The 27,003-nt window shown below is 47.7% G+C and overlaps 2 protein-coding genes and 1 long non-coding RNA gene across 4 annotated transcripts; 1 reads left to right on the plus strand and 2 right to left on the minus strand.

The window, feature by feature from the left end:
- The first annotated feature begins 20,089 nt into the window (after window positions 1-20,089).
- LOC135386279 (P2X purinoceptor 7-like) lies at window positions 20,090-22,772 on the plus strand. The gene is made up of 3 exons (XM_064616108.1): window positions 20,090-20,313; window positions 20,379-20,585; window positions 22,572-22,772. The coding sequence occupies exons 1-3, from the start codon at window positions 20,102-20,104 to the stop codon at window positions 22,723-22,725; spliced, it is 573 nt and encodes a 190-aa protein (XP_064472178.1). The 5' UTR covers window positions 20,090-20,101; the 3' UTR covers window positions 22,726-22,772.
- Window positions 20,811-21,505, minus strand: LOC135386280 (uncharacterized). Its single transcript, XR_010420649.1, has 3 exons — window positions 21,208-21,505; window positions 21,023-21,121; window positions 20,811-20,951 (listed from the first exon to the last, which is right to left on the minus strand). It is a non-coding gene; the product is annotated as an uncharacterized LOC135386280 (long non-coding RNA).
- Window positions 22,456-26,653, minus strand: LOC135386278 (uncharacterized). Of its 2 annotated transcripts, none has more exons than XM_064616106.1 (15): window positions 26,584-26,653; window positions 26,416-26,493; window positions 26,146-26,223; window positions 25,255-25,408; window positions 24,907-25,195; window positions 24,523-24,829; window positions 24,389-24,451; window positions 24,137-24,301; window positions 23,876-24,062; window positions 23,552-23,800; window positions 23,293-23,464; window positions 23,087-23,235; window positions 22,796-22,996; window positions 22,594-22,714; window positions 22,456-22,514 (listed from the first exon to the last, which is right to left on the minus strand). In XM_064616106.1, exons 1-14 carry the CDS (start codon window positions 26,590-26,592, stop codon window positions 22,698-22,700), a joined length of 2,118 nt encoding a protein of 705 aa, XP_064472176.1. In that variant the 5' UTR covers window positions 26,593-26,653; the 3' UTR covers window positions 22,456-22,514; window positions 22,594-22,697. The 2 variants fall into 2 exon arrangements, with proteins under 2 accessions (XP_064472176.1, XP_064472177.1); XM_064616107.1 differs by having other exon boundaries at window positions 22,570-22,714.
- Window positions 26,654-27,003: the final 350 nt, after the last annotated feature.

Genomic DNA, 27,003 nt, shown 5'->3' on the forward strand with positions numbered 1-27,003 from the left:
AGGGCAATAAGTCTGGAAGTTCTGCTGGGAAAGTCAATGAAGACCTGAGACAGCGCAGCCCGATGGTAAGTTTCGACCTTACCACCACCGAGTCTTCAGCACGACCTGTGAGTTACTACCAACCAGTGAATGCTGTATCTACTCCGCTCAAGATTTTTCTCCGGGACACTGGTCTCTTCTCTGCCCTATGATCTACCTGTGTGCTGTGTATGTGTTTCTGTGTGCTGTGGTTCTGCCTACCGTTCTGATGTCTTACTGACTCCACTGACTATTTAGCATCGTTCATTCATCACCTCATCATCAGGACACATCTCATCCTGCCCCATTGTGCCTTGGAGTAGTGGGCCGCACCTTACGTGGCGAATTTCCCCATTCATTATCATTAACTTATTTGTTGTTGTTGTCCGCTATGACGCCTAGTGGATACTATAGCCTCTTCCTGCAGTACTCGAAGGTAGGGCATTCGAAACGGTTTGTTTGTGTAGCAGCCGTGCAGGAAGACAACAACTGCAAACTTGTCTAGGAGCAAACTTGTGTAATGTGATACGGCAGCGGCACGAATGCCGATATATACATATGTGCCACGCAGAATATGTGACCTTATGCTGATAGGCCCCCTATTGGCTACTAGATTCCTTCCCTTTTATTTTGTTTGAAAGCCATAAGGTTCGGGTTGCCTCCGTTCTTGTGCTTCGTTGTAGTTGAAGTACCGGATGGCTTTTTTTTCTTTTTTGGCGTGTTGCTGTCATCTTCAGTAGACGCTGGCGATGCCAGCGGAGTCCTTGTTTTGTCTTCTACCTGAGGCTGGTCTGCTGAAGCCGTCAGCAGTCAGGCGGCTGCGCTGCATTGGTCTCCCATGGAATCCGGACCGTTCTGGGGCAGGAATAGGATATGTGAGTAAAGTACATACACAAAACGCTCAGAGCTTTGAACCCGGACTAAGTACGTAGACAGGCTGACGCGCCGCACTACATTTCCTTCCAACCAACTTGGATCGCACGGTCTCTTCCGTCTTGTTCGAACGATGTCGCTTACCTCAACATCCCTCCACTAAGTTCCGTTTTGGTGACCTTGAGTAATACATCCTTCATTTTTCAGATTCTGGGTGCAAGATGCTCAGTCTGGTGCGTGGCATCCAAGGGAGGAAAAGTTTAGCTGGCGTCTCACCAGTTGTCGAACACAGAGTGTCGGGGTATGCGAAGAACAACTGATCTGACCGGTGTCGCACCTTTGGGGTCATTCCTGTGCGCTCCTCGTCCTGAAGTTGGCGTACGAGACTTCGCTTGACTGTCTGAACGAGTCATTTCGCTGCTCCATTGGAGGCTAGGTGGCACTGCGGCGTCCTCGCGTGCTACACAGCGTTCGCTCTGACAAAATTTCAAAACTCGTCAGACACAAATTGAGGACCATTGTTCATCGTAATTTTCTCCGGAAGTCCGAAAGTTGCGAGTATGGTGCGCAGCGTCTCTAGAGTGTTTGTCGCCGTGGTTGAATTCATGTGTCAGGCAACCACCCATTGGAAGTGGACGTGAACATGAACTAAAAACCAGTGGCTCTTGCAGTGTGCAAAGTTCAAATGACCCTTCTGCCAACGTCCTGGTCGGCCAACCCCACGACAACCATGGTATTCTAGGTGCTGCATTCTGAGTGAGCTGGCAGGTTGAACAGACTTTGCGGATAACTCGATACGCGTGGATAACTGGACCGCTAGACGTGGCCTCTCGATAACATTTTCATGCGTGCCGCGCCCGAGTGCCCTTCGTGCTAAAGCCGTAACACTTCCCATGGCAGCGCCCTGGGATGACGACCCCGTTGCCCCACGTGACGCAACGACAGTCCACCGATAGTTCATCTTTTCGCACAAAAAATGATGCCTTGCTGTCGTCCGACATTTTCGCAGGCCGGTCATATTCCCAACCAATAATAACAAAAGGACTAGCTTTGACAAGGGCCACATCCCTTTGTATTTCTACTCGTATCTTGTCCGCTGACAACGGTACTGCCTGCACTGCGGAAAGGAACTGCGCATAGACCTGTTTGATGCGTGGCCGCTTGGGCCCGAATGGCGCTCTGCAAACTTTGCTGCAACATATTGTTTTTGTCACCGTCGTTTCGAAGCGCCAATCTTGATAATGCGTCAGCGTTTGCCACTTGCTCTCCTTTTTCTGTAGACCTAGAGTCACCGAATAGCTTCAGAGTACTGACAATACACACACGTACTGCAACTGATGTTCAACCGCAAGTTCTACGCCAAGGGATGACGGATCCCATGATCCCAACGGGTCCGTCCGTTAGTTTTCTCTTCTTCATTCGACCACGCTTTTGCGTCTTCCTTGACGACAATGGATCAAGGCCTTCCAAACAAAATCGCACGTTTCTGTTATGGTCAACGCGCTGCAATTCGTGATGTGAAATAAGTTTGCCGCAGCATACGGTTGTTTCTTTGGGCGGAAAGATTAAACTGCTCTCTTAAAAATGAACTTCACCGCATAGCACGCTCCTAGCCTAATTATCGCTCTTGATACACGGGTTTGCCGTCACTTTGTAATCTCCGCAAAGTAGCACTTTGCTGCTGGCGTCCGTACCGCTACTAACGGTGTAGCCTAATCGCTTCGCTTGACGGCCATAAGAACGCCGTGGTGATGGCGAGAGGGCTTGCCGTTGTCGGCCTCACAGAGGTGGGTAACGTCACGACTGACGCCCTGGGGAATGTGCGTCAGCTTGCAGGTCCCTTAGACCTTCTTCAACGGCCTTGCGAATAGCAGGCGGTACAGGTCGCGTGCTTTGCAAGCAACCTGTAAGCTGCCTTCCTTAAGCACAAGCTTCTCTTGAAAGTCTTTTATCGGGCCTAAACACGGTGGAAACACGTTTGCATACCTTCCGACGAGGCCATCGGGAGCTGGCTCCGTGTGGACCTGGTGAATGCTGTTCAAGTCGTCCCTGAGGCTCTCAGTCCAGTAGCGTCCAAGCAGCGCTGGTCTGTCTCCGGGTACCACGATGATTTGCAGAACCTTCCGTTGCCCGTTATGCTCTAAAGGGCCTTGAGTCTGGCCTCTAAGCGGCGTTCCCATCTTGAGCTTCAGTAGTGACTGTGCAAGCGACGGCGGTTGTTTGAGGTACTTGATCAGGCTTTCCGACAGCGGCGAAATAGCTAATAGCTGTGCCCGTGCCAACTTGCATTTTCACTGGCATGCCTTCGAGCCGCACTTCCATCTCGCTTCGCTGTCCCGACGTGATACAGAACAGATCGCTAGCATGCTGTTCGTAGTCTCCACGTTATGAATTACGCCGGCCGTTGTCTGCCTAGATCTGCACACGCAAGACAGATTCCCCGTGCGCTTGCAGTGATCTCGTCTTTCGGTAGCGACACAAATCAGCGTCATGTTTTTCGCCGCGCCGATAACTAGCATGTTTTCTTGGCGGATCTCGTTACTCACAATTAAAAAATTAAATTATACAATAAATTAAATTAAATTAGAAATTAAAAAAGACAAGCAAGTGACAGATCGTATTTGACATATGCTGAGCCTTTCACATACCGCGTGAAGAGGGCCGTGCACATGTTCTTCACCTCTCGACGAGTGAACCGGCCTTCGTTAGCGATCGTTAGACGTGGACCGTTAACGACCGTAGCGATCGTTAGACCTCCTGGTCGGAACGCCCTCTACTCTTGCTCGGCCAACTAGACGGTCTTGGCAAACTTGCACGCCGTCTCGAACTTCATTTCCTGTTGCTTGAGCAGTCCTGGCTGGATGGCTCGGTTCCGCAGTGCCGCGAGGAAACTGTCCCGGAACGCGTCGTCCGGAAATTGGCGATACTCGAATTTTGCAGCCTTGTGCTTCAACGCGACCGTAAAAGCTGCAACGGAGCCCCCTTCCCTTTGGTAGCGCCGGTTAAATATGAATCGCTCTGCGGTGACTTAGCTTGTGGGACCGTAATAGTCTGTTCTGGCTTCGATGGTAGGAGAAGGTCCTAGAACGTCTTGTACGCTTTCATCCCGATGGCGGAGATTAAGGCTGGCTTCTTAAGTTCTTCATCTTGTACGTAGGCTACCTTGCAATAGTACCCATATATTTCCACGTACGAAGCGAAGTCTTCGTCTCCTTCGTCAACGAAGGCGTCAAACTCCCACATCCTGGTCATGGTAGCCGCCTTGAGCGTCCGTTGGTCCCGGTATCCGCCTCCCTAGCCGTCCTAGTGTCGCTTCACCATCTTCGTCGCCATTTGTGTTAGCCGTGCAGGGAGGGAACAACTGCAAACTAGGTGGAAACTTATTTAGTGAATAAGGCAGCGGCACGCATGCCCATACATACGCATGCGCTGAGTATGTGACGTCGTGCCGATAGCCCTCCTATCGGCCCCCCTATTTGTTTATTGCTTTGGGTCCGTGTCTTTCAGTTGCATTTTACTGTGCGCGACACGGCCGTCTGAAATATCGAGTCCGTGGGGGAGCAATCCCCTATCGGCAGTTTTATGCGCCGCGGAACTACACCACTATTGTGTGTGAGGGGAGGCCGCGCACAATCCCACGCCGCACCTAACCACCTACCGGGAGAGATAACCGTCCGTTGCCTCGGCATCGTCTGCTAGAGCTATGTGCAGGAAAGAGTGTATGAGCAGGCCTCCCCTCACACGCAATAGTGGCGCAGGTCCGTCGCGCTGGACGCGGCCGACAGGGGGTCGCTCCGCAGACAAAAGCATATCGGAGACAGTACATCATGTCATCGTCGTCAACTGTCCCGTATCCTGTTTCTCCACAGTACAGGGACACACGGCTGAATACATGGCCGATGCGAGGACGGATAAGCCTCTGTGCTCGAAATGCCACCGGCTACACAGAGTGCTGGTGTAGATCCGCCTCTCACTCGCTCGTCCGGGCGGGCGGAACGAGCACACGCGCCCACCAGCAGGAATTGCATGATGGGATTTTGACAATTATGTCGAGTTAGGGCTTTAAAAAAAAGGGTGTACTTTGATTCATTTTTCTTGCATGATGTAATACCCCGAGACTAGGGAACACGAAGGGACAGACACAAACACACCGTCCCTTCGTGTTCCCTAGTCTCGGGCTATTACATCAAGCATCATCTTCACCAGCTCGCTTGTTTCCTAGCCATTTTTTCATTGTCCTTTTTCTTGCCACATATATCACTCCTTTTTGGAGAGTACAATTACTCTCAAAAAGGGTTACCGTTACAGCCCTTATGGAATAACGTTACTCCCTTACTCCCCACCGGAGAGTAATATTACTCTCCAGTAGTTCAGGAGAGACTCCTTTTGGAATTGTAATCTCCGAAAAGGAGTGACATATGTGGCAAGGAAAATGAGTTAAAGTACACCTTTTTTTTTAAGAGCGTAGGAATCCAACGAGTCAACGGTGGTGATCCACTCACATCATCATCATCACCCAATGTATGTGTGTGTGCGCGTTAGCTTGGTCATTGTCTATCGGAGTGCTTTTGCAGCCCTTAACTTGTCAACATTTGAAAATAGTCACAACCCCAGTTATCATGGAAAATATGGCGCGACTGAGTGGACACAACATGTCCCAGCGAGGTCGAGGTCGACCCTTTGCGTGTGGCTTTTCTTGGGTTTTGTGGCAAGCCTTCCGGACGTACACAGTTCCTCCTCAAGTCGGCCCACATTGTAATTCTCGTATGCGTTCTATGGGGGCGGCCAAATCAAACTTTTATACTGTTGAGGCCCGGTTAAAAGGCGTAAAGGGAACACCTTCGGAACGTCAGAATGTCGTGAGACCGACGTCTTACGTACGTCTCGCGTACGTCTCTTAGCGCGGGAACATCAGATAATATGGATTCCAAAAGATTTATAACGCCGATAATAAGTTTCGGTTTTGTTCGCGTATAAGCGACGAACATATTGTTCCTCTTGTATTGACGTCAACGTGACGGGATGCTTCATTACGTGAGGCGAATGTTTTGCACTTGAGTGCCCCTTTAAAATGAGAAAAACAAGACACGCTCTACACGCACGACATAGCTGAAAGCATTCTCCTTTTCTGGAACTTTTCGCGGAACGTTTTTGGTTTTTTGTTTTTTTGGAAAGAAAAACACAAATTGAATCGAGCGCAGTTTCCAATATCGTCCGTAAACATTCACTTTACGTTGAAAACGAAAAAAAAATAAAGAAAAAATAAAAATAACTACTGCGCGAGGCTTTCCAAGAATTAGGTCGTTTCTTTCTTACGAAATTACGCGCTGAAAGATTGGGGAAAAAGTATTCAAATAAAAACAGTAAAGGGGTAAGTATATTTTCTTTGCCTTCATCGGAAACGAAAGCTGAGACCTTGAACCAACAGCAAGGGCATAAAAGCAATGAATAATGCACGACATACAGGGGAGAAAATAGTCGGCGGTATGCAGTACGAACACTTTCCACTTTCTCCTCCCCCCCCTTTTTTTTTTCATTTTATCCGGGAACATCAAAGCAAAGTTGTCGCGCGCGTTTCAGCCAAATAGAATGAGTCAAAACTCCAGCGGGATTTATTGGTAATGGCAGAAGTGCTTTAATCCGATTATGCTATACATGTTTTCCGTAACTGTGAGCCGACGCGAATTTAAACGGGATGATCTTGGTTCCATTTTGGCAGAAGGAAGTGATAAGCAGCTTATGAAATCATTCGAAGTAATTTGTGATATATCAATTTTTTTCTGCGTTATATGCGTTGCGTTCCATTAGAATACAGTGACAGCCAATCGACCCTGTCGAATTACACGTACTCGATCCCTATTTATCCAGTGCTCGCTGTTTGTGGAGACTATCTAAGATAGTGCGGATTACGTCATGAAATGTAACGCGAGCAGAGAAACCGTCAGTTGCCAGTTATGTCTTCGTTTGATGATGATGATGATGATGATGATGATTTGTACGTTGATGGCGCATTAGCAACTTGCGCCATCATGCTCCATCACTCTTAAAAAAAAAAGGGTGTACTTTAACTCCTTTTTTTTTTGCCACATATATAACGCCCTTTTGGAGAGTACAATTACGCTCAAAAGGGTGTCTCCTCACTCCCTCAAGGGAGTAGCATAACACCTTCTCCCTGCCGGGGAGTAATATTACTCTCCAGTAGGGAGAAATGTGTTATGCTACTCCCTTGGGGGAGTGAGGAGACACCCTTTTGAGCGTAATTGTACTCTCCAAAAGGGTGTTATATATGTGGCAAAAAAATGAGTTAAAGTACACCTTTTTTTTTAAGAGTGATGGAGCATGATGGCGCAAGTTGCTAATGCGCCATAAACGTACAAATCATCATCATCATCATCATCAAACGAAGACATAACTGGCAACTGACGGTTTCTCTGCTCGCGTTACATTCCCTAACGTAATCCGCACTATCCTCAGATATCCTCAGTTAAGAGTGAAAACAGTGTTGAAGTGACTACCAAGCAAATATAACTAGTGAGAATAACCAAGATTAAATATAAACTAGTGTGAAAAAACATGAAGATGTAGAACACCAGTCTAAAGCTACGGAACGTTTAAAATTCCAATATGTGTCAAAAAGTTAGAAACTCTGTTTTAAAAGGGATTATCGCGTCATCACCAAGCAATAGGGCTGGGTGAAGAGGTAAATGATGTGTCTCTAAAGTGATGTTGACGGTAGGGCTTCAGAACGAGGACGTGAAATTAGTATGTGTATAACAGAGAGAAGATCATCAAAGTGCTCGCACTGCGGCGTCTCCTCTACGCGAAGTAAAAACCCATGAGTGATTAATGTGCGAGTACGTCCACATGTATGTCAAGGAGCACATTCTACGTATAGCTACCAACTAAAACTACTATGCCTCTTTCCTGTTTCTTTCTCTCTCTTTTTTCTGGCTCTATTTTTCCACCCACAAACACGTTTTGGAGTAGCCAGTTCTGACTGGGTCAGGAGACTAACATCTCCATATTTTCCCTTCCTTTCCAATGCCAATTTCGATTCCAAAACTGCTATGCACTTTGTTGCCACTGTGTAGTCAAGTCTATAGTATCCTATTGCAGCGACCCAAAAGTGGTAAACGTGGCAGAAACCGACGACACCGGCGCCTCTGTAATACATCTGTGTCATGTCGTCGCTTCCAACGCTTTACTGTCGTGCCGCTGAGTCTCGAAGATGAAAGATGAAAGTCACTGAAAAGGTTAGCCAGCTGTAGGGATCGAACTCACATCTTCTGGATTACCGGTCCAGGGCTCTATCAATTGAGCTAAGCTCACACGCCTCTCCAGCGACTTTCGGGGTGCGTCATCTGAAGGGACGACAAACCAGCCACTCACTCTCACTCACCCTCCTTTTTACACACTCTTACATTTTTGCTCACTCATACGCACATTCATACGACGGAAATCGACGCAAGCGGCACCTGTTGAACAAGAGAGAAACTGATGTTCTGAGGCTGGAACACATAGAAGGGACAGATACAAACAAAGCCTCAAATTTGAGGCTTTTGAGGCTACAGTGAACCCTCGTTAATATGACCCCAGTTAATCTGACATACGCGTTTTACGACCATACTCCTGGGGAACAATGCAGTGAAATCTCTGCAAATCACCCCTGTTAATATGACAATTCCGCATTATGACCAAAATTTTCGGGAACGACCATGGTCATAATAACGAGGGTTCACTGTATTTGAGGCTTTGTTTGTATCTGTCCCTTCTATGTGTTCCAGCCTCAGAACATCAGTTTCTCTCTTGAGTCTCGAAGGACAGTTAGGGTGTCATATACAAAGCATCTTGCTCGAACATTTGGGAATATCGAAGGTCAACCACATTATTTTGTCGATGATCAGTGGATGTTTCACAGAGACGGGCTGTACCGCATTGCTCACGGTAATTCCGCGAAACCTTAATGATGAGCTTCACTGTGAGAATCCAAGTCTTACAGTGTCTCGAAGGTCTCTTTCGACAGAAAATGCTGACACCTCAATCCTGCCTAAATCGGAGTCGGGAGAGGTGTTGTCATGAACCACCAGTCTGGAACAATCACGACAGCCATTTCCCTTTATGGGCGTTGCGTGAAGGGCCCTGTAATGTGGAGTTATGACCCTGAGGGAAATCAAGGAATGGCACGAAATCATCGCCCGTTCCATCCAGTCCAAACGAACTCCACTCAACATCTAATACGTTTTCCCTACGAACGTACGGACTACACTTGTCGAGCACTCGAGCCTCCGTAATCTAGATAACGCGAAACCATTCGGATAAAGATTTCTCATATACGTGGTTCGATTGGAAATAAACTGAGGCCCGCATTTCTGGACAATGCAGCACGGATTTTCTATCCGTCAGATGTCTCCTGTGTAGTATGGCGTTCACCCTTTGCACCATGGGCTCGCACCTCTGGAGCTCTGAAGAAGGTGAGGCACGACAGAACAAGTTGATTGTACTGGTGAGCAAGGGCCAGTCCAGACCACCATTGGGGGGTTCTTTGTCGAAGCATTTAGTAGGAAAGGGAGAGCGGAAAATATGTTTAACCTAATGGTTTGGGGTAGATATCCTCCAATCGCCCTCCCCCCCCCCCCCCTTGGATCCGCCACTGGTGATGACGATTGGGATTTTTTTTTTTTCGGCGCAGTGACAACGAAGGTCATAATGCGCAAAGCTTGGTGGTGTAATGCAGCTTAAGTTACAATTATGAGGATCCGCCACTGGGTTTGGGTCGACCGTTTGTGTCCTTAAATGGGGGGTTGTGGCACTTTGATAGATGTCGCTGATTTCATCGTTCGCGCATTATACAGTACGACAGAATATGGAAGGACAAAATAATTATGTTCCTGAGTATCGTACCTAGTGAGATACACACCATATGGCATACGCCCTCTTCAAGATATAAAGCCATTCCCAATAGTTCCATTAAGCACATGACGTCTCTCCTAAACGTCCCATTAGTGCCCACATTCGCGGTGCAGATTTTCTATGCCCTTGGTAATATTTGCACTGCAGGTTCACATAACCGTCCTTTACGTACACAATATGACATAACTTGGGCCATAGTGTCAGAGCTTATATTTATTTTCATTGTCACTTTATTAAACCTTAAAAGCCAGGAGACTTGGAATTAGAGGTACAACCAATTTGTCAGGCACTCACAGAACTAAAATCAAGAAAAGAGGGAGATAAAACTATTTTCAATTTACAAGGAATTTCACTGAAGGACCCTCCTCAGTGATTCATGTTAAGTCGGGTTCTCGTTGTTCGTTCATTCCGAAGTGGGTGGGGCATAAGGATATGAACAGTACAAGGTCTTCAACACAGGTGATATCACACGGCAAAAAATTCCATAGGGTGATCATGAGCTGGTGTGGAGAATGAGGAACCTCTATGACCGGACCGCTGTAGGAAAGACCTTGCATGGGTAGGCAGAACGAGTAGGATATTCAGGGCGAGAGGGACAGTCGGGAAGGCTGCGATCTCGGCTGCAAAAGAACATTTTATGAAAGAAGATAGAGATGGCAAGCACCCTTCTGTCAATTAAATTCGGGAGTCTGAGTCGCTTTTTGATTTGGGACACACTGGAGTAAGGACAGTTATCGCTACTTATCAAACGTGCAGCTTTGTTCTGTGTGGTTTTTAATCTTTGCGATAGGTAATTCTGATATGGATTGCAGACGATGCTAGCATATTCGAGCTAGGCTGTTACGAATGTGCAGTATTCTAGCGGTTTGACACTTGGAGAGGCAAGGTAAAGCTGGCGACGTAAATAGCCCAACGACTCGCTGCGTTTTATTGACAAGCTATTTACATGGTCTGTCCATGACAAGTCGTGTGATGGGATGACCCCTAGGAATTTATAAGAATGAACCTTTTATATGGCTGACGCGGATATTTCATAATTGCAAGTGAGAGGGAACCATCGGGAGGTGAAGTAAATACATTTTGTTTTTCCTGTGTTTATTTCCATTTGCTATTCTGAGCGATGCAATCTGATAGGGTCTGGATCTCGCGGTATATGACTCAATCACCCGCGTATAACTTGACTGAAGAAGAGATGTTTCTGTGCGGATCGTTTACGTAAATAAGGAAAAGAATTTGGCCCAAGACAGATCCTTGAGGTACTCCAGATTTTACGGGATATAGCTGCTGAAGTTTTGGGGTTAATATAATTACGGACTGAGTTGTATAATTCAGGAAAGCGCGGATCCACTCTGAACAGCGGGTCAAAGTTCAGTCAACTGATTTTGTCCATCAGTCGATTGTGAGGAACGTTATCGCATGCCTTTAAGCCTTAAGTTTACTGCCTTATATAAGTTCCTTCATGTTCAACAGACATCACCGCCCTGGTGCTCTACACCGTTTTGCCGTGGACGCCGCCATGTTGAAAGCGCAGCGCCGTCTATCCCGGGAAGCACGTTGAAAACAGTTTACCGACCAAGCCAGGGAGAAGGAAAGCACACGGGCTATTGGCGCCGAGAAGTTTGGGTGACGCCCCCTGGTGTTCACTGAACGAACCGTGTCGTGGGGATGTCCCCGGGCAGTATTCGCATATTGCATTGCGTATCAAGGCATTGCACGTGTAAGAGGCTGTCCAGCGTTGATATTTCCTGGTGATTCATGACGAAAACGACATATGTGTTCCAAGTAAGTCGCATTTTCGTTCCAATATGACAGTTTTTACTGTAAGTAACAGAAACGAAACCGAAACGGGGATCCCCACCAAGAGGCGGCACAGTGGCGCCCCTAGTGAGGGTCTCGCCGCCAATATGCTTCCTCCCTGGTATCGCTTTCCTCCTCTCTTCCTTGCGCTGACTACAAAATAGATGCGTGTGAGGCCTGCTGGAAAACTGTGTATACACACGGACATGAGTGCTTGAGAAAAACATGTAGCAAATCGTAAAAAGTGAGTGAGTGCGTGCTCTGTCCTCCACCCCATCCCCCAAAGGTATCTTGGTAAGCCGCCAGGAAGTTGTGCCCGCATGATGTGATTGGTAGCGCGCGCTTGGCCGACACTCAAGAAATATTGGTTCCAGTCCCTCCCGTGTCTGGTATTTTTGACGGTGGCCTTATAAAAAAAATCTGTCAATCTTCTGAGGCGTTGGAGGCTTTGTTGATGATGATAGTGGTAGAAGAAAAAAAATTTGGGGATGTGAGCCCGCTCACCGCGGGACAAGCTACTCCAGATCTACACTCTAAGAAAAAAAGGAGTACTTTTACTCCTTTTGGGGAGTAATTGCATTGCCACAAAAAATAGTCCCTTTCGGGAGTAAATGCACGAGAGTAAATGAATGTCACAGAGTGAAGACCGCATTTCACGCGCTTTTGTAAGGGTCCCAGGTACATAATTGGTGCGCATGCATGAAAATACTTTGAAGCAAACCGTCAACGGTGATATATTGAGTGATATAAAGTCTTGCGTCATACTAGGGCACAATTTGCGAAGAAAAATGCGCTAACTGTTTCTTACTCTGTGTAGCCGGAAAATGGCTACGTTGTCTGAGTTATACAGCCTTATGTCGTTCAAATTGACCATGGGCACATATTTACGTAGACTGTTGCATTCAGGAGACCATTCGCGAAGTTTGGTGACAATTTGCAGTCCTGAGGAGTAAATGTCGGGACTAAATGTTGGGTTAGGGGACTAAAATGGGGAGTAATTGCAGACTAGGGGAGTAGAAGCTGCAATTACTCCCCGTTTTACTCATTTTCTTCTTAGAGTGTAGTAGAGGGGAAAAAAAAGAAGAAAAAACGTCTAAATATGCGAGAGCTCTACTATGGTATTAACGAAGGTGATGAGTGAGCGCTGTGCACCCTGTCGATGAATCGCAGGCCATTCGTCCAGCACTTTCACGGCGTCAAAGGGTGGGCTATCAAGACGGTCCAGGGATCCCTGAAATTGCAAACAGGTAGTGTGAAACCGCACACATTGGAGGAGAATATGTTTATAACCTTCGCGCACACCACATGTAGAGCACAACGACTAATTTGTGTTGTGTTTGCCTTTGTATGCCAGCCTTAGCTTGGCGAATTTACATCTTCAAAACCGCTTAAAGTGGGACTCCGCAACATAATCACCACAACGATTGTGACATAACAGTAAAGGCCTGTTCCGACATATAGCGATTTGCTATATAGCGCTCGAAAATAGCGCGATATTTTCCTCCTCGCAGTGCTCCAAACCGCTAAAAATTAGAGCGTGGCGGAGTTGAGCTCCTGTCAACTTTTTCAGCGCTAATATTAGCACTGCATTCGTGCGCCCAATGAGAAGGCCCTTCAGAGGTGACGTCGCGGAAGTCGTGGGGTTGTTTTGCTTCCGCATTTCATGTCACGGCGACCGCATTGGAACCGGTGAGTTTGTCATCCAAAATGTATGGCAATTTTCAGTTTTGTCATGTGATGGAACTTGTTCGTCCGCATGCCGTTGAATACCTGAAGCGCCATGATGGGAGAGACCAGAAACAACCACCCAACTTCCGCTAAATTATAGTGCTACCGCCGGTTTGCAAGTGAGAACCATCCGATCACACCGAGCGCTGTTTTTGTGCGCTACTTTGTAGCGCTATATTAATGTGCTGCTATATGTCGTGAACAGGCCTTAACCCTTGCGGTGTCAGGAACATACATACGAAATATCGCGTTCCCGAAAGTGCGCAGATTGTATTCGAACGAATTATTACGAAGTGAGCGCTTCGCCTCTGTGAAGCAAGAGGGCGCTGAAAGCAACACTGCCGACGTCATCCTGCATGGAAGAATATGCAAGCTTCGTAGCAGACGACAATGCCGGGTAACGTCACAGTATCTTCCTCCGTGCGAACCGCTGTGCGCTTTGCATGTTGGTTTCGGTTTGGTATTTTCGTCATTTACGAATTAATTACTCGCACAAAATGCAAAAAAAACAACTTTATTTTCGACCTTGGAGAGTGGGGAGTTTCATCGCCACAGGCGATACTCTACCCCATTGCTGGGTGGAATGAGGGGAATAAAATAACGAGCCCCTTCACAATAACGATCGAAGTCCGATGGTGTCCAGAAATGTCAGAAGAGCTTTGAGCGCAGAGCGTTGCTGGGCTGGATTGGGCCAGGGACCAAGCAATTTCGATAGGGAGAAAGGGCGAGAGTCCAGCTGAGGAAGAGACTCGGAGAGTGTGGTTCGGGAAGGTTCGTAGTGAGGGCAATGAAGAAGAATGTGCTCCAGATCCTCAAGGGCACCACAGTGGCAGCAGGTGGGAGAGTCAACTTGTCTCGAGCGGTAACGCCACTGAGCTGTAAAGGCCACAATCGAGGCGCATTCGGTGGATTAATGCAGCATCTTGACGAGATGTGTTTCGTGGCATGCGGCAAGCGAGCGTGGGATCAACTCTGTTCAACATAGAGGGGGGAAGAATGAACACACAAAATGAATGCGAATGTTGTATTCGGTTCCAAGGGAGCGGTCCGTGTTCGGCATGATGCTCACCTAATTTTTTTTTTTTTTCGAATCCTTCCGAAGTCTCCCTTTAAGACAAGTTGACTCTCCCCAATGCAGTCACTGCGGTGCTGTAGAAGATCTAGAGCACATTCTTCTCCATTGCCCACACTACCAACCTTCCGGTACCGTACTCTCCGGATCCCTTAACGAGCTAGACTCTCGCACCCTCTCTCTCACAAAATTGATTGGTCCCTGGCCACAACCAGTACACCAATGCTCTGCCTTCAAAGCTCCCTTCACCTTTCTGGACTTCACCATAGGACTTCGATCCTCATTGTAAAGGGGCTCATTATTTCATTCCCCGCATCACCACCACCAGCAATGGGGTAGAGTATCGCCCCCTGGCGATGAAACTCCCCATACATCATCTCGAAATAAAGTTGTTGTTGTTGTTGTTGTTCCAAACCAGTTATTTTCCTTGCCGCAATCGAAAGGGTTGTCCTCCTTCTCCGGGGATTACAGCTGCACAGGAACCGCAAGATTGAGGTTTTCATCTTTATCCTCGATAACCCACTGGTTCTCCCTTTCCCGCGGACACTGCTCTTGCAGAAAGTGGCGTGCGCTGCTGCAGGAAGATTACTCGCAAGAGGCATCGCTCCAAACGAAATGATCGCTCACAAGAGAAAAGGTCAGAGCCTCACGACAAGTACTTAAGGCACGTCGAACAACTTCACCGGAGTGTTTCTCCGCCCAGCGGCTGCAGAACCGATTGGGAGACGCGGGGAGATAACGCACTTTCGATGAACCACTAACGACTCGCCGCCAGGGACCCAGACATCTTGACGCTCAGCCAGCGAACATAGGGCGCGGTTTAAGCGACATTCGTTTCAAGTGCTCTTCCAGTCTAGCGCAAGGCAGACACACGATGACTCTGGCTGCGTTCCAATACCTCGCGCACGCGAAGCCGCCTGATTAGGCAGCTGAGTATGCTTGTCACTATTGGAACCATGGAGGAAGGAAACACAAGGAGCGGCTCTTCCCTCCAGACAAGCGTAGCCACCCTCTAGCGGTCGCTCGAGTCAAAATCGCCATTGCTTCCTGTCCACCACATGATCCCCTCTAAAGTTTCGGTTTCGCAAGGCTTTATTTCTCGCGCTGTTCTCCGTATGATTTTGATTTTTGAAAGTAATTTATTGTGAAAATGTGAGCACCGTCGTAGAAACGACGTATGGTAATGTGTTCCTGTCCCGGCTGCGGCTCTCGTTGAACTGAAATCAGCTCTGTCACAGAACGCGTTTTGTTCGTAAGTACACGGTAACTTGCTTTAGTCGCCCGTGTGTCTTCGAGTCATCTTGAATTGTTCATTTGGGACCTCAAACTCTGCCGCAGATACAAATCTGATTAATGGAATGGCATTCTTTACCACTTAGTCAAGAAAAGTACATACGTTGGAAGTAACCGTTGCCACACGTGATGTTTCCGGTCCCGCGTACTCCTTTTGCGTTCTGCGCACTGTCACTGGTCTTCTAATAGAACAGTAAACATTCGAACACGCAGAAATGAAGTGCAAGCACGCGTTCAACGTAATATTGCCATCTGAACTGCGACACAACTACAGCTCGCGTCGTCTGCTTTGCTGGAGCCATGCTGTCTGGAGGGTCACGTGAGCGGTCACGTGGTAGACAGGAGCATCCCAGAATGCAATGCGAGGCCGGCTACGCTCGTCCGGTTAGAAAACTGTCAGAGGGGCCGCTCCTTGTGTTTCCTTCCTCCATGATTGGAACAGGCTTGCCTAGCCGAAGCGCCTGTGACGCCATCTCGTTGCTCACGCAAGAAATGCGTACGGCGCAAGCGCAGCAGGACTTTAATGCGCTAAGTTTGTAGGACATCGTGCATGAACTGTCATCTTCACAACTAAACATGTGTTGCAACTCTCTACGCAGTTTAAAAAAAAAACATACCACTATGTGCAACTTTACATTTAAAGCCAGCAGAAACAGCGGGCACGCTGGTACCGTCAACGCGCGTCTCCATCCCGGCTGTCAGATGGTCAGGCGTATAACTAGACTGCATCGATGCGCACTAGGCGGTAGCCGACTGAATAGCGGACTTGGCGAGATTTGGAACGAGACTTAATATGGCGGCACGTCCGGTTAGACCGCTAGGCAGTCGACTAACCGGGGTATTGGAACGCAGCCTCTGTCGCCTTTTATCTAAAGGCAATCTTCTATACTCAAGCGTGATAAGTGTCCTCTAAAGGTCTCCTAAATGTCCGACAGTGGTGCAGTCTATGGTGAAATTGATTCCTTATTACCGGATAACCTTTTATAATACGTACTACGTTCACAAATGCAGAAGCAAACGAAAACATGACAACAGAGCAAGGAATGAACCTGAATGGGTTCAGAAAAGTAGAAACGATGAGGGAAACGTGCACTTTGGTCCGCAACACGTTTCCTTAAATGGTTTGGGGCAATTGCAAGAACAGAGGAAGTAGAACGTATATGGCTCTATGGTCGTTTGCAAAAGAAACCGCAGGTGAGTACGATCTTACGGTGAGTTCGAACTCAAATTAGTAAAGTCTCAGATCCTGGACTCAGACGATTGACTAGACCATTTTGCCGTTGCTGTCTCATAGTCACGTGAGATCGGCAGCACGGCAACTGACGAGAGGAAATCACGTCATGTGCTCAACTGTTCAATGCCAGTGAGGATATAGAGGTGTTCCCTGCAGCTCGGATGTCGGAGGGAAGTGCTTTTAAACAATTACCAGATCTTGTTTACTTCCCACAGGTAGTCGTAACCACGGTCTAGAAAGAAGGAGACTGAACTCGACGAGAATCATTGTCCCTAATAATTCGCCGCACAATTTCCATCCACGCCGCAGCGCAAAGGTGCTCGGAGAGGCTGGAATCGGAAACCAGCAGCCTGGGCAGTGTAGTATAAACGACCGTATCGCGCTTGATTATGTACACACACACAACAAAAAGAACAAACAAAGAGCAAGGTAAACAGTACCTGAGCGCACAAGGAGGAATACACAGCAGTCTCTTGTCTTTCTTTCTTTTTTTTTTTTTTTTTTTTTTTTTTTACAGCGATAGCTGTGAAATGGAGGCACATAAACGGCTCTGAGTGGGGCTATAAAGCGGCATATTCTGGAGTTGGCGTAAGAGTGTCTAAAGCCTGAAGCATCCAGCAAAGCGCTTCCGCCCGCGCCTGACAGATGGCGCCTCATGCTGACGTTGGGCAGAGCCACTTATTAGGAGAGTTTGGCCATTGGGAGGAGCCTGTCTCAAAGCGCGCCATTTGACGTCACACGATGGGCAGTGCCAGGGCCAGTGGCACCATTTTGGATTCGAGCTATCGCCTTGAAATCTCCCGTTCCGCCATTTTGGAGCAGAGGCACAGCCTTGAAATCCCCCCGTGCTGCCGCGGCTCGCCTTTCATCCCGGCCAAGTGGGCGGAGCCACCCTTTGTAGAAGCGAATACCGCGAAGCCGCCATGTTGACGCCCACGCTTACCATGCATTAATGCTGTGTACCGATTGCACCAACTTTTTCAAACCTCCTCCGCTACGTACTCGCTCAACTCCAAAATGTAGTGTGTCGCTAAGCGTATAGTTACATTTTTATGAGCGCATCGCGAGCTATGCATGGGACTCAAGATGGTGAAATTCGTAGCAGAAGACGCTGTTGTCTTCACCCTATGCAGAGGCAACTTGTATTGAGGCACCCTAACGTTGGGAGAGGCCTGCCATACAGTGCTTCCGCCCGCGCCTCACAGAGGGCGCCACAGACTCATGTTGTAATGTCTCGGCGCATCGGCAAAGGACATTTGTATAACGAGCAGGGGCTCGATCTTCAACTTGTCGCTATCGCATAACGCGCGTTAAATGGATCTCAACGGCTCGTGGTGTTGCTAGTGAAAGGACCCGTGGTGGTGGTGGTGATGATGGTGGTGGCGGTGAAAGGGCTCGCCGTTGTCGGCCTCACATAGGTGGGCAACGTCACGACTGACACCCTGGGGGAATGTTCCTCCCTGGGCCGACTTCTAAGGAAACTCTGCCAACATATGTCTGAAAGCGTCTGAGGAAAACACAGGAAAAACCCCAGACAGCACAGCCGGTAGCGGGATTCGAACCCGGGTACCTACCAGTCTCAACGTGACCCGTGATTCGCCACGATCTCTCGCGCGAGCCTATCGAAGCAGCTTTCGGGCGCGCGAACTTTAAATATTACGACAACGATCGCTATTTGAAAGTTGAAGGACGAGGCCCAGGGCGCCAGGAAAAGTATGCAAACGATCGTCAACCCGCAGTCATCGCAGTGATACCACCGTCGCCATGGACATACGAACCCGTGTACCGGTCGACGGGCCGACGACCGGACTACCGGACTACCGCTGTCGCACTGCAAGAACGACGCCGTAAAGTTATTCGTGCCCCCGCTGATTGCAGTGTACAGTTGCGAGAGGGGCATTCGGCGGGGGTCCCTGCAAAATGCACCCGCAACGCGAGCGTCGCGTTAAGTAACGTGGGGAAACGTCCGCTGAATAGTGGACCATCCACAGCGAGCGGTGAGTGAAAATTGCTAAGTTGGCTAAGTTATATAGCTTTTTTCCATCAAAGTCACGAAAATCACATACCGTAATTTCACGCGTATAAGCCGCACCGCAGATAAGCCGCAGGACGCGTTTTTTGGGACGTTTTGAAAATTTTCTGGCAGATAAGCCGCACCCGCAGATAAGCCGCGGGCAATACGAGACGACTGTTTTGTGCGACAAAGGAGACCATAGAGAAGGCCATAAACCCTGTGGTCCATACTCCGGGATCGGCACAGTGCACAACAGAGGAGGTCAGTTCTGGAGTTCTACCAAGATCGGATTGTGCCCTTGTCGGGTGTTTTTCGTCGGCTGATGGGTCAGTGATCTTCCAAAAGACGTGAATCACTGTCACCACTTTCCGAATGCACCAGGAAGATCAATCTACTCGAATGTGGACCCGTCCCTGTTACGCACTGTTCGTGCATCGGCAGGGCAGTGCTGTTACAGAGACACTGTCGGCCCGTTCGTTAAAATCGGCGTATGGGGAAAATACCAGGAAAAAATAGTCATCAGATAAGCCGCACCGGTGGATAAGCCGCAGGGCGCCCGTGAGAAAAAAAATCGCGCATAAGCCGCGGCTAATACGCGTGAAAATACGGGTATTTATACGTAGACTGTTGCACTCGGAAAACCATTTGCGAAGTTCCCTAACAATTTGCGGTCTTGGGGAGTAAATGTCGTGGTTGGGGGACTAAACTGGGAGAGTAAATGCAGTAGAGGAGGACTACGAAGCTGCAATTACTCCCCATTTTACTCCTTCTTTTCTTAGAGTGCGGTGATAGATCCGGGCGGTGATACGACAGCGTGGCGTCCTTGCAAACGGATATTTAAAGGAGTACAAAGGGCCATCCAAAAAAAATTCAGATTAAGACGTCGGATGAAAGTGTGTGTGTCATTTTACCGAACAGCGCGAAAAGTTTTGATGTGTGCAATTTGTTTCCCAGAAAAAAACTCACATAAACATAGCTGCGCGCGTTCACCCTTAACTCGCTACTCCGGGTGAAACGAGGATGAGGAGGTGATCATGACGCGAAAGGGGGGGCTCGTTCTGATTCGCTGGTCAATGGGGGTCAGCGCCCTGTCCCTTTGCCGGCGTAAACCAGTTTTGACAGTCCCTTTGGAGAATCGGGGACGGAAGGAGCGGCCGCAGCAATGGACGACTTCGAGGTCCCGCCAGAGTACCGGCATCTAATGCCTCTTTCCCTTTGGGAAATTCGCACACTGCGGCGGTGTGCGGCACAAAAAACACGGCCGTACGGCGATACCCCTGTGATGCCGGCACAGGTTCAGTTTGCCGGCGTCCGCGACAGCGACCGCGCGGCCGCCGCTACGAAGCGAAAACGCCGAGACAGCGCGGCCGAGTGGTAAGTCGACGTGACATACGTGCATTTTATACTGGCTTATATGTAATTTCTCATCTCCGTCACAGGTGCACATGCGGTTCGTGCCGCTCAATGGACACGGGACGCGAAGACGTCTGCTGTCGGGACGTGCCGGCAGCAATGCAAAAAATGCCCGTGGGGTGCGTCGCAACAGCCGCAGAATTTCAGGCGTCGTGCCTCACAGAAATTGTGGTGCAATTAGCACTGCAGATGCTTGAAAACCAGGGAGTTTTCAGGAACACCCCACTGCATGAGTAAGTTCTCAATGTAAAGTAGGTTGCTCATCTTATCATTATGGTACGATACTTATGTTGTGCTGCTGTCAGCATCGCTTTCGCTTGTTTGGATGCATAAAGTCAGATCAAATTTCCCTCAAAACATAACGCCACGAATTATATGAAGGTTCATAGATATTTCGCTGGTAGTTTGAGTGCAAGAGACTATTGACTTGTATTTTTTATTGTTGCTCCTAAAGCCTACTTTGACTTTGTTACACTATCAACAAACAAAATGTACCGTCATAAGGTATGTTTAACGTCAAGCACATTAGAATAAATTCAACTCCAGGTGATAGTGCAGGTGATGCCTTGCTGGAAGACTGCAATGTCAGGGATGTTATGCTAGAGAAAAGTGGAAAACAAAATTAGCAGTTTCCAATATTTGCCTGAGGGAAGAAATGCCAGTGAGTTACCTTTGAGTAAAGTTTGCTCTTTGCTCCTCATCGGTGGCTGTATGCCTTTCTCCAGGCAATGAAATGCTGTTCCTTAGTTGCAGTGACACCTGATGAAATCTGGTATTGATAATCATAAGTCTAGGGACATACAGTTGCACTGCGAAGGGGAAGCGTAACAAGCAACGTGGTTGAAATGTGCCTACCCCAAAATAATTTGGCACAAATTTGGTACTGATGCCTTGCTGGATTTCTGGGGCTCTTACGCTCGAGGAAAGTGGAAAACAAAATTAGCAGTTTCCAATATTTGCCTGAGAGAAGAAATGCCATTGAGTTACCTTTGAGTAAAGTTTGCTTTTTGCTCCTCATCGGTGGCTGTATGCCTTTCTCCAGGCAATGAAATGCTGTTCCTTAGTTGCAGTGACACCTGATGAAATCTGGTATTGATAATCATAAGTCTAGGGACATACAGTTGCACTGCGAAGGGGAAGCGTAACAAGCAACATAGTTGAAAAGTGCCTACCCCAAAATAATTTGGCACAAATTTGGTACTGATGCCTTGCTGGAATTCTGGGGCTCTTACGCTCGAGGAAAGTGGAAAACAAAATTAGCAGTTTCCAATATTTGCCTGAGAGAAGAAATGCCATTGAGTTACCTTTGAGTAAAGTTTGCTTTTTGCTCCTCATCGGTGGCTGTATGCCTTTCTCCAGGCAATGAAATGCTGTTCCTTAGTTGCAGTGACACCTGATGAAATCTGGTATTGATAATCATAAGTCTAGGGACATACAGTTGCACTGCGAAGGGGAAGCGTAACAAGCAACGTGGTTGAAAAGTGCCTACCCCAAAATAATTTGGCACAAATTTGGTACTGATGCCTTGCTGGAATTCTGGGGCTCTTACGCTCGAGGAAAGTGGAAAACAAAATTAGCAGTTTCCAATATTTGCCTGAGAGAAGAAATGCCATTGAGTTACCTTTGAGTAAAGTTTGCTTTTTGCTCCTCATCGGTGGCTGTATGCCTTTCTCCAGGCAATGAAATGCTGTTCCTTAGTTGCAGTGACACCTGATGAAATCTGGTATTGATAATCATAAGTCTAGGGACATACAGTTGCACTGCGAAGGGGAAGCGTAACAAGCAACGTGGTTGAAAAGTGCCTACCCCAAAATAATTTGGCACAAATTTGGTACTGATGCCTTGCTGGAATTCTGGGGCTCTTACGCTCGAGGAAAGTGGAAAACAAAATTAGCAGTTACCAATATTTGCCTGAGAGAAGAAATGCCATTGAGTTACCTTTGAGTAAAGTTTGCTTTTTGCTCCTCATCGGTGGCTGTATTTATTCTTTGAGTTGTCACTATGCAGTCTTTTTCTTGAGTTTGTTCTTGAAGAGTGAGTGTGTCAGCATGAAGTACAATTTCCCTCTTCACTGAGTATCCGACTACCGAAGCAATCACTCACCTTACATGTCTTATCTCAAATTGTGCTGCTTCTTGTGTGATCGTCAAACACTTTCCTTGCTATAAAGGAAACAAATTTGTTGTTCACCTAATGATATGGCCTTTCCTCCATTACAGGAGATACCGCCATGTTGCCTACAAACAATGTGCATCGTGGCTTTGGGGGCGCCTCGAAGAGGGAGATAGGCGTGTGCTGCCATCCTGCGTAGTGTGGGCCATCCGGGACAAGTTTCCGTCTACGTTTTATACAGGGTTCAAACCTGCACAATAGTAGTAGGATGTATATATAAATACGATACTCTAACCTATTCAGTACAATGTTGCTTGTTTTTGTCTCATACCTGGAGTTTTGCAGCACAGGCAGCATGCACAAGGCCGTAAGCGGTGTTGCCTGGCCTCTATCAGTGCCTGCTTATCCATGGGGGGCTGGCTGCTTGTCAGGCTGGGGAGCTCCTCAGGAGGGTTTGCAGCCCATGCTGCATCAAACGTAGGCCACCTATCGCACAGCTCTACCACTTTCTTGAGAAGCTTGTGCACATAGTCTGAAAGCAACAAGAATGCAAGAGTAAAGCTGGATATCATGCCACTGACTTAACTAATAGTGATGTCTGACTTATGTATGGTTTACATACTGAAGGTAGGCTCCTCCTTGATGGGCAGTGCAACATACTCTCCAGAGTACACCTTGGACCGTTTCAGGAGATAGCGTAGTTCCCCGTCCTCCGTGAAAGCATGCGCCCTGGCAGAGTTCTCATTGAAATGCAGGATTCCGAGATATGTCCTACACATTAACAACCAATTAACAACCAATAAACATTCTCTGATGATGCCTACATACCTGCACTTCATGGTTTTGGGGCCATACCCAACAGACTTTGGAGCAAACCTGATGAGGAGGCTGTGGAATGCCTCCAAGCTTGAAGTCTGCACATCAGGAGAAAGGCTCGGGATGTCCTTGAGGAGGTACTTTGACAATGTTATACTGGCTAGCTTTTTCTGCGGCTGTGATCCTTCAAAAGAGCATACACTATATTATGGCTACTGCAGAAAGGAATAAATAGTGCCAATGCGCAGTAATTTGATAGCAAAATACTCACCAGGAATGAGCCATGGTCGCTTCGTGTCGTCGAGGAGAGGGTGCAAACAGCGCGTGTAAGAACCCTCGTGACCCTCATGGACATTGCAAGCATGGTTGTTGAGGCTCTTCCACATTGAGAGAGCTTGCTCTGTGTCCCCTTCACAGTGAGTGACACAGAAGTAAAGGTGGTTGACAACAGGCTTTGTCCACAGCTCAAGTGCTTCACACCCCTTTGTCTTGCTCGCACTCATGAGCTTCTTGCGGATGCCTATATTTCAAAATTAACAGAAAATAAACTGATCTCTCAGCACCATTTCAGTACACCAGTACCCTAAGCACCTACCTTTGGAGACATGCCAAACATCAAACTGATGCTTCACAGTTGGATATGATGTGCGCATGTATTTTCTGACACTGGCATGCCTATCTGTTGTTAGGGTGTCTACCGCAACATTGAAGTCTTTCAGCTCTTCCAGCCCACGTTTCAATGCTTCCAGCTCCATGTGGTAGCTTGACGCCACTTCATTGGACTGTTGATTTTTTTGTCATTAGCTACTGGTCACACCAAATACTCCAGACAGATATTTACAAAGCAGCCACACACCTGGACCTGGACAGTGTGGATGACTTTGTTCAACTCCCAGTTGTAGAAGTTGTAGGAAAGGTATTTTGCATTATGTCCAGGTGAATCACACCGTCCGTCAGCAGCTAAGTTGATTCTCCTGCCCTGCATCTCAACCAGGAGTGTGGCTTGGTGTTGTATCCATACCTGCAGCAGGTAGAAAGCACATTAGTAATGGGGCTACTTTTCATGATCTACTAAATCCGTGAAAGAACAAATATTAACAGCGCATACCTCTGTTATTGCGGGAAGAAGGTAGCCTCGCTGGTAGCAGAAAAATGTGTTGTCACAGATGGCCTAAAGGGTAAAAATAACCGCTAAACTTTGTCTAGATACATCTAGTTCCTAGGGGCAGAGTATGGACATACCTTGACATTTATCAGTTGAAGCATACGCAGTGTTGGTATTGGGCTGGCTCCGCTGAATAGAATGGCAGCTGACAAAAGCACATTCCCAGCAGGCTTATTGGCTATGTACGGCTGGCTTTCCCAACAGAAAATGTGGCCATCTGGACAGTAGCACTTCACTCGAAGCAGGGATCCGACACAGCTGAATGACGAAGTGCATGGACTCAAACATGTGGTACATACACGAAAGAGTTCCTTCAGTTTGCTTTCAAACACTATGTATTTTGGCTCCTCCTGTGGATCCACAGACCGGTATTGATGGCGGTCACTGCAACGAGTTTGCATGTAACATATATAAATATACCCAGAGAAAAACCCAAGATCTTGAAGTACAACTGTAATTACCTGAGAACACTGTCGTTACTCGGTACATATGTAGTGTCTGCTGGGTTTTCGGTGTCACCGATACTGCTCTCTGTCACGTCCATAACTGGTGTGGAACAACGCTTTGGTTCCCATTGCACTGCGGTGTCTTGTTGGTTAGCTTGATGGGGCTCCTCACTTGTCCGGTTGCAGGATGTTTGCATTGACTGCCAAGGAAGCCCACTGTCCTGTAGCTGAGTTTGACAAAGCTCTTCACTTGTCTGAGTACATGATGTCTGCAGCGCCGCAACATTACGATTTGCTTGTGTGCCTAGAGGTACAAAATCCTATGAGCCACATGTTACACTTATGTCGTTATGTTGCTCATACCAGTTGTTCTAGTCTTCGTAAGTACTGTTTGAGTCCATCTTGACTCCTTCGGTGGAGAATACTGTGTGCCTTTCTCTTCGGTTGAACATGTGCTTTTGAGCTGCTTGCATCCACAGTTCATGCACTCCAGGATGTTTGGAGGGGTCGTGTCGAGCTGCATTGAAGAAACAAAATGCCAGAGACTGTGCTAATGTACATTGCTCGGAACTTCCAATCAATCTTCCATTACCATGATCTCACTCCGATAAGGCCCGACTGGCGGTGAACATCACAGACTGTACCGGGTCTGACACCATTCTTTCGAGGGCTGGGTGTTGACATGGTGTTGCTTGTTGTCAAGACATGTGGAGGCAGACTCAACAGACAGATTCAGCACAGGCGTCCCGAAGATTGCCCCAGATTTTATTTTCTGCTCAGGTCATTTCCACCCACAATGACAACAAGCTACAGCATGTCAACATCCTGCCACTCCTCGAAAGAACATGGGTCAGATTCGGTACTGAATGCAGTGTTCTCCGCCAGATTTGTGCTGGTGCTAGTATTGGAGCTAGGTCATGGTAATAGGAGATTGGTTGGAAGGTTTGAGCCCTGTACATTATGGTATGACATGTAAGGTGCCAACGAGGAGGACGAGAGGGTGGGGTCACGAGGAAGAAAGAAGAGGACACAGTTTTGGACTACTGGGTTCCTTCGAGAAGGAACGTTACATGACATCTCCATGGTAAACCAGATTATTCCTTCCCGGATCAGGATAGGAGTAATTGCAGTTGAACCCGATTTCTCTTTGGAAACCATGTATCACGTAGAGTCACATGTTATTTGCAGTACTTTGTGACAATTTGTATGCATGTCATATCTAAGTAATATTACAATGTAAGAGTCGACACTCACATCGGGAGACAGAAATCCAGGGGAAGCACGCACTGTTTCAGATGCGTGGCTGCTTTCTTCGTTACCATGTTGGGAAGCCTGTAAATAATATTGCGAGGCGCAGTGCAGCATCAATAAATGTTACTGTAAAAGGCATGTGTACCTGCACATACACACGACATGCACTCTTAGATATCAGATAACGTCTTGCAGAATACCGTTCAGTTACCGAACAGTGTATATGTTATAACTGAGCACGCTGGAGCACCGTAAACTTGATAAGTTGCTTACATTGGGAGACAGAAGTGCAGGGGAAGCACACACTGTTTCAGATGCGTGGCTGCTTTCTTCGTTACCAGGTTGGGAAGCCTGTAAACAACATTGTGAGGCAGTGCAACATCAATAAATGTTACCGTAAAATCATGTCTCCTACAAAACCCAATGCCACCATATACTCACAAGAACCATGGAGCCAGTCCATGCAGTGTTACCATCACTAGCTTGGCTGTCACATCCTTCTGGGATACACAGGCTGACCTGAATTGGAGAAAGTGACTGACACAAAGAAGGCTCAAACCCGCAAGACAGAAAACATACGTATGTGCATATACGTATGTGGTATGGGTGTCTATATTACACGACGCGTTGTAATACGTACCTTGTTTTTCTGTTGCACTGCATGCTGATCGCCCGTCGGCAGGTTCAACGACGGCGTCGCGCCAGGCGTCAGTCTACCTCGGAATCTCCCAACTCCGGACGCGTCCGCGAGTGCCATGTTCAATACGTAATCGTCCGATCGGAAGTGCACGGAGATTTCGAAGTCCTGTGGGACGGCATCACGTCCTATCAACCTCAGCCATGTGGTCCGTGCGGGCTCGT

The sequence above is a fragment of the Ornithodoros turicata genome, chromosome 2, assembly GCF_037126465.1.
Source record: "Ornithodoros turicata isolate Travis chromosome 2, ASM3712646v1, whole genome shotgun sequence".
NCBI lineage: Eukaryota > Metazoa > Arthropoda > Arachnida > Ixodida > Argasidae > Ornithodoros > Ornithodoros turicata.

What these genes read in the sequence shown, in the direction of transcription:
- LOC135386279 (XM_064616108.1), top strand. Translation starts at nt 20,102, where the DNA reads ATGGACGACTTCGAGGTCCCGCCAGAGTACCGGCATCTAATGCCTCTT. An exon ending in CGAGACAGCGCGGCCGAGTG is followed by an intron (nt 20,314 to 20,378) that starts GTAAGTCGACGT and finishes TCTCCGTCACAG; the next exon opens with GTGCACATGCGGTTCGTGCC. An exon ending in AGGAACACCCCACTGCATGA is followed by an intron (nt 20,586 to 22,571) that starts GTAAGTTCTCAA and finishes CCTCCATTACAG; the next exon opens with GAGATACCGCCATGTTGCCT.
- LOC135386278 (XM_064616106.1), bottom strand. An exon ending in CTGGATTTCTGTCTCCCGAT is followed by an intron (nt 25,409 to 26,145) that starts GTGAGTGTCGAC and finishes TCTTCAATGCAG; the next exon opens with CTCGACACGACCCCTCCAAA. An exon ending in TACGAAGACTAGAACAACTG is followed by an intron (nt 25,196 to 25,254) that starts GTATGAGCAACA and finishes TTGTACCTCTAG; the next exon opens with GCACACAAGCAAATCGTAAT.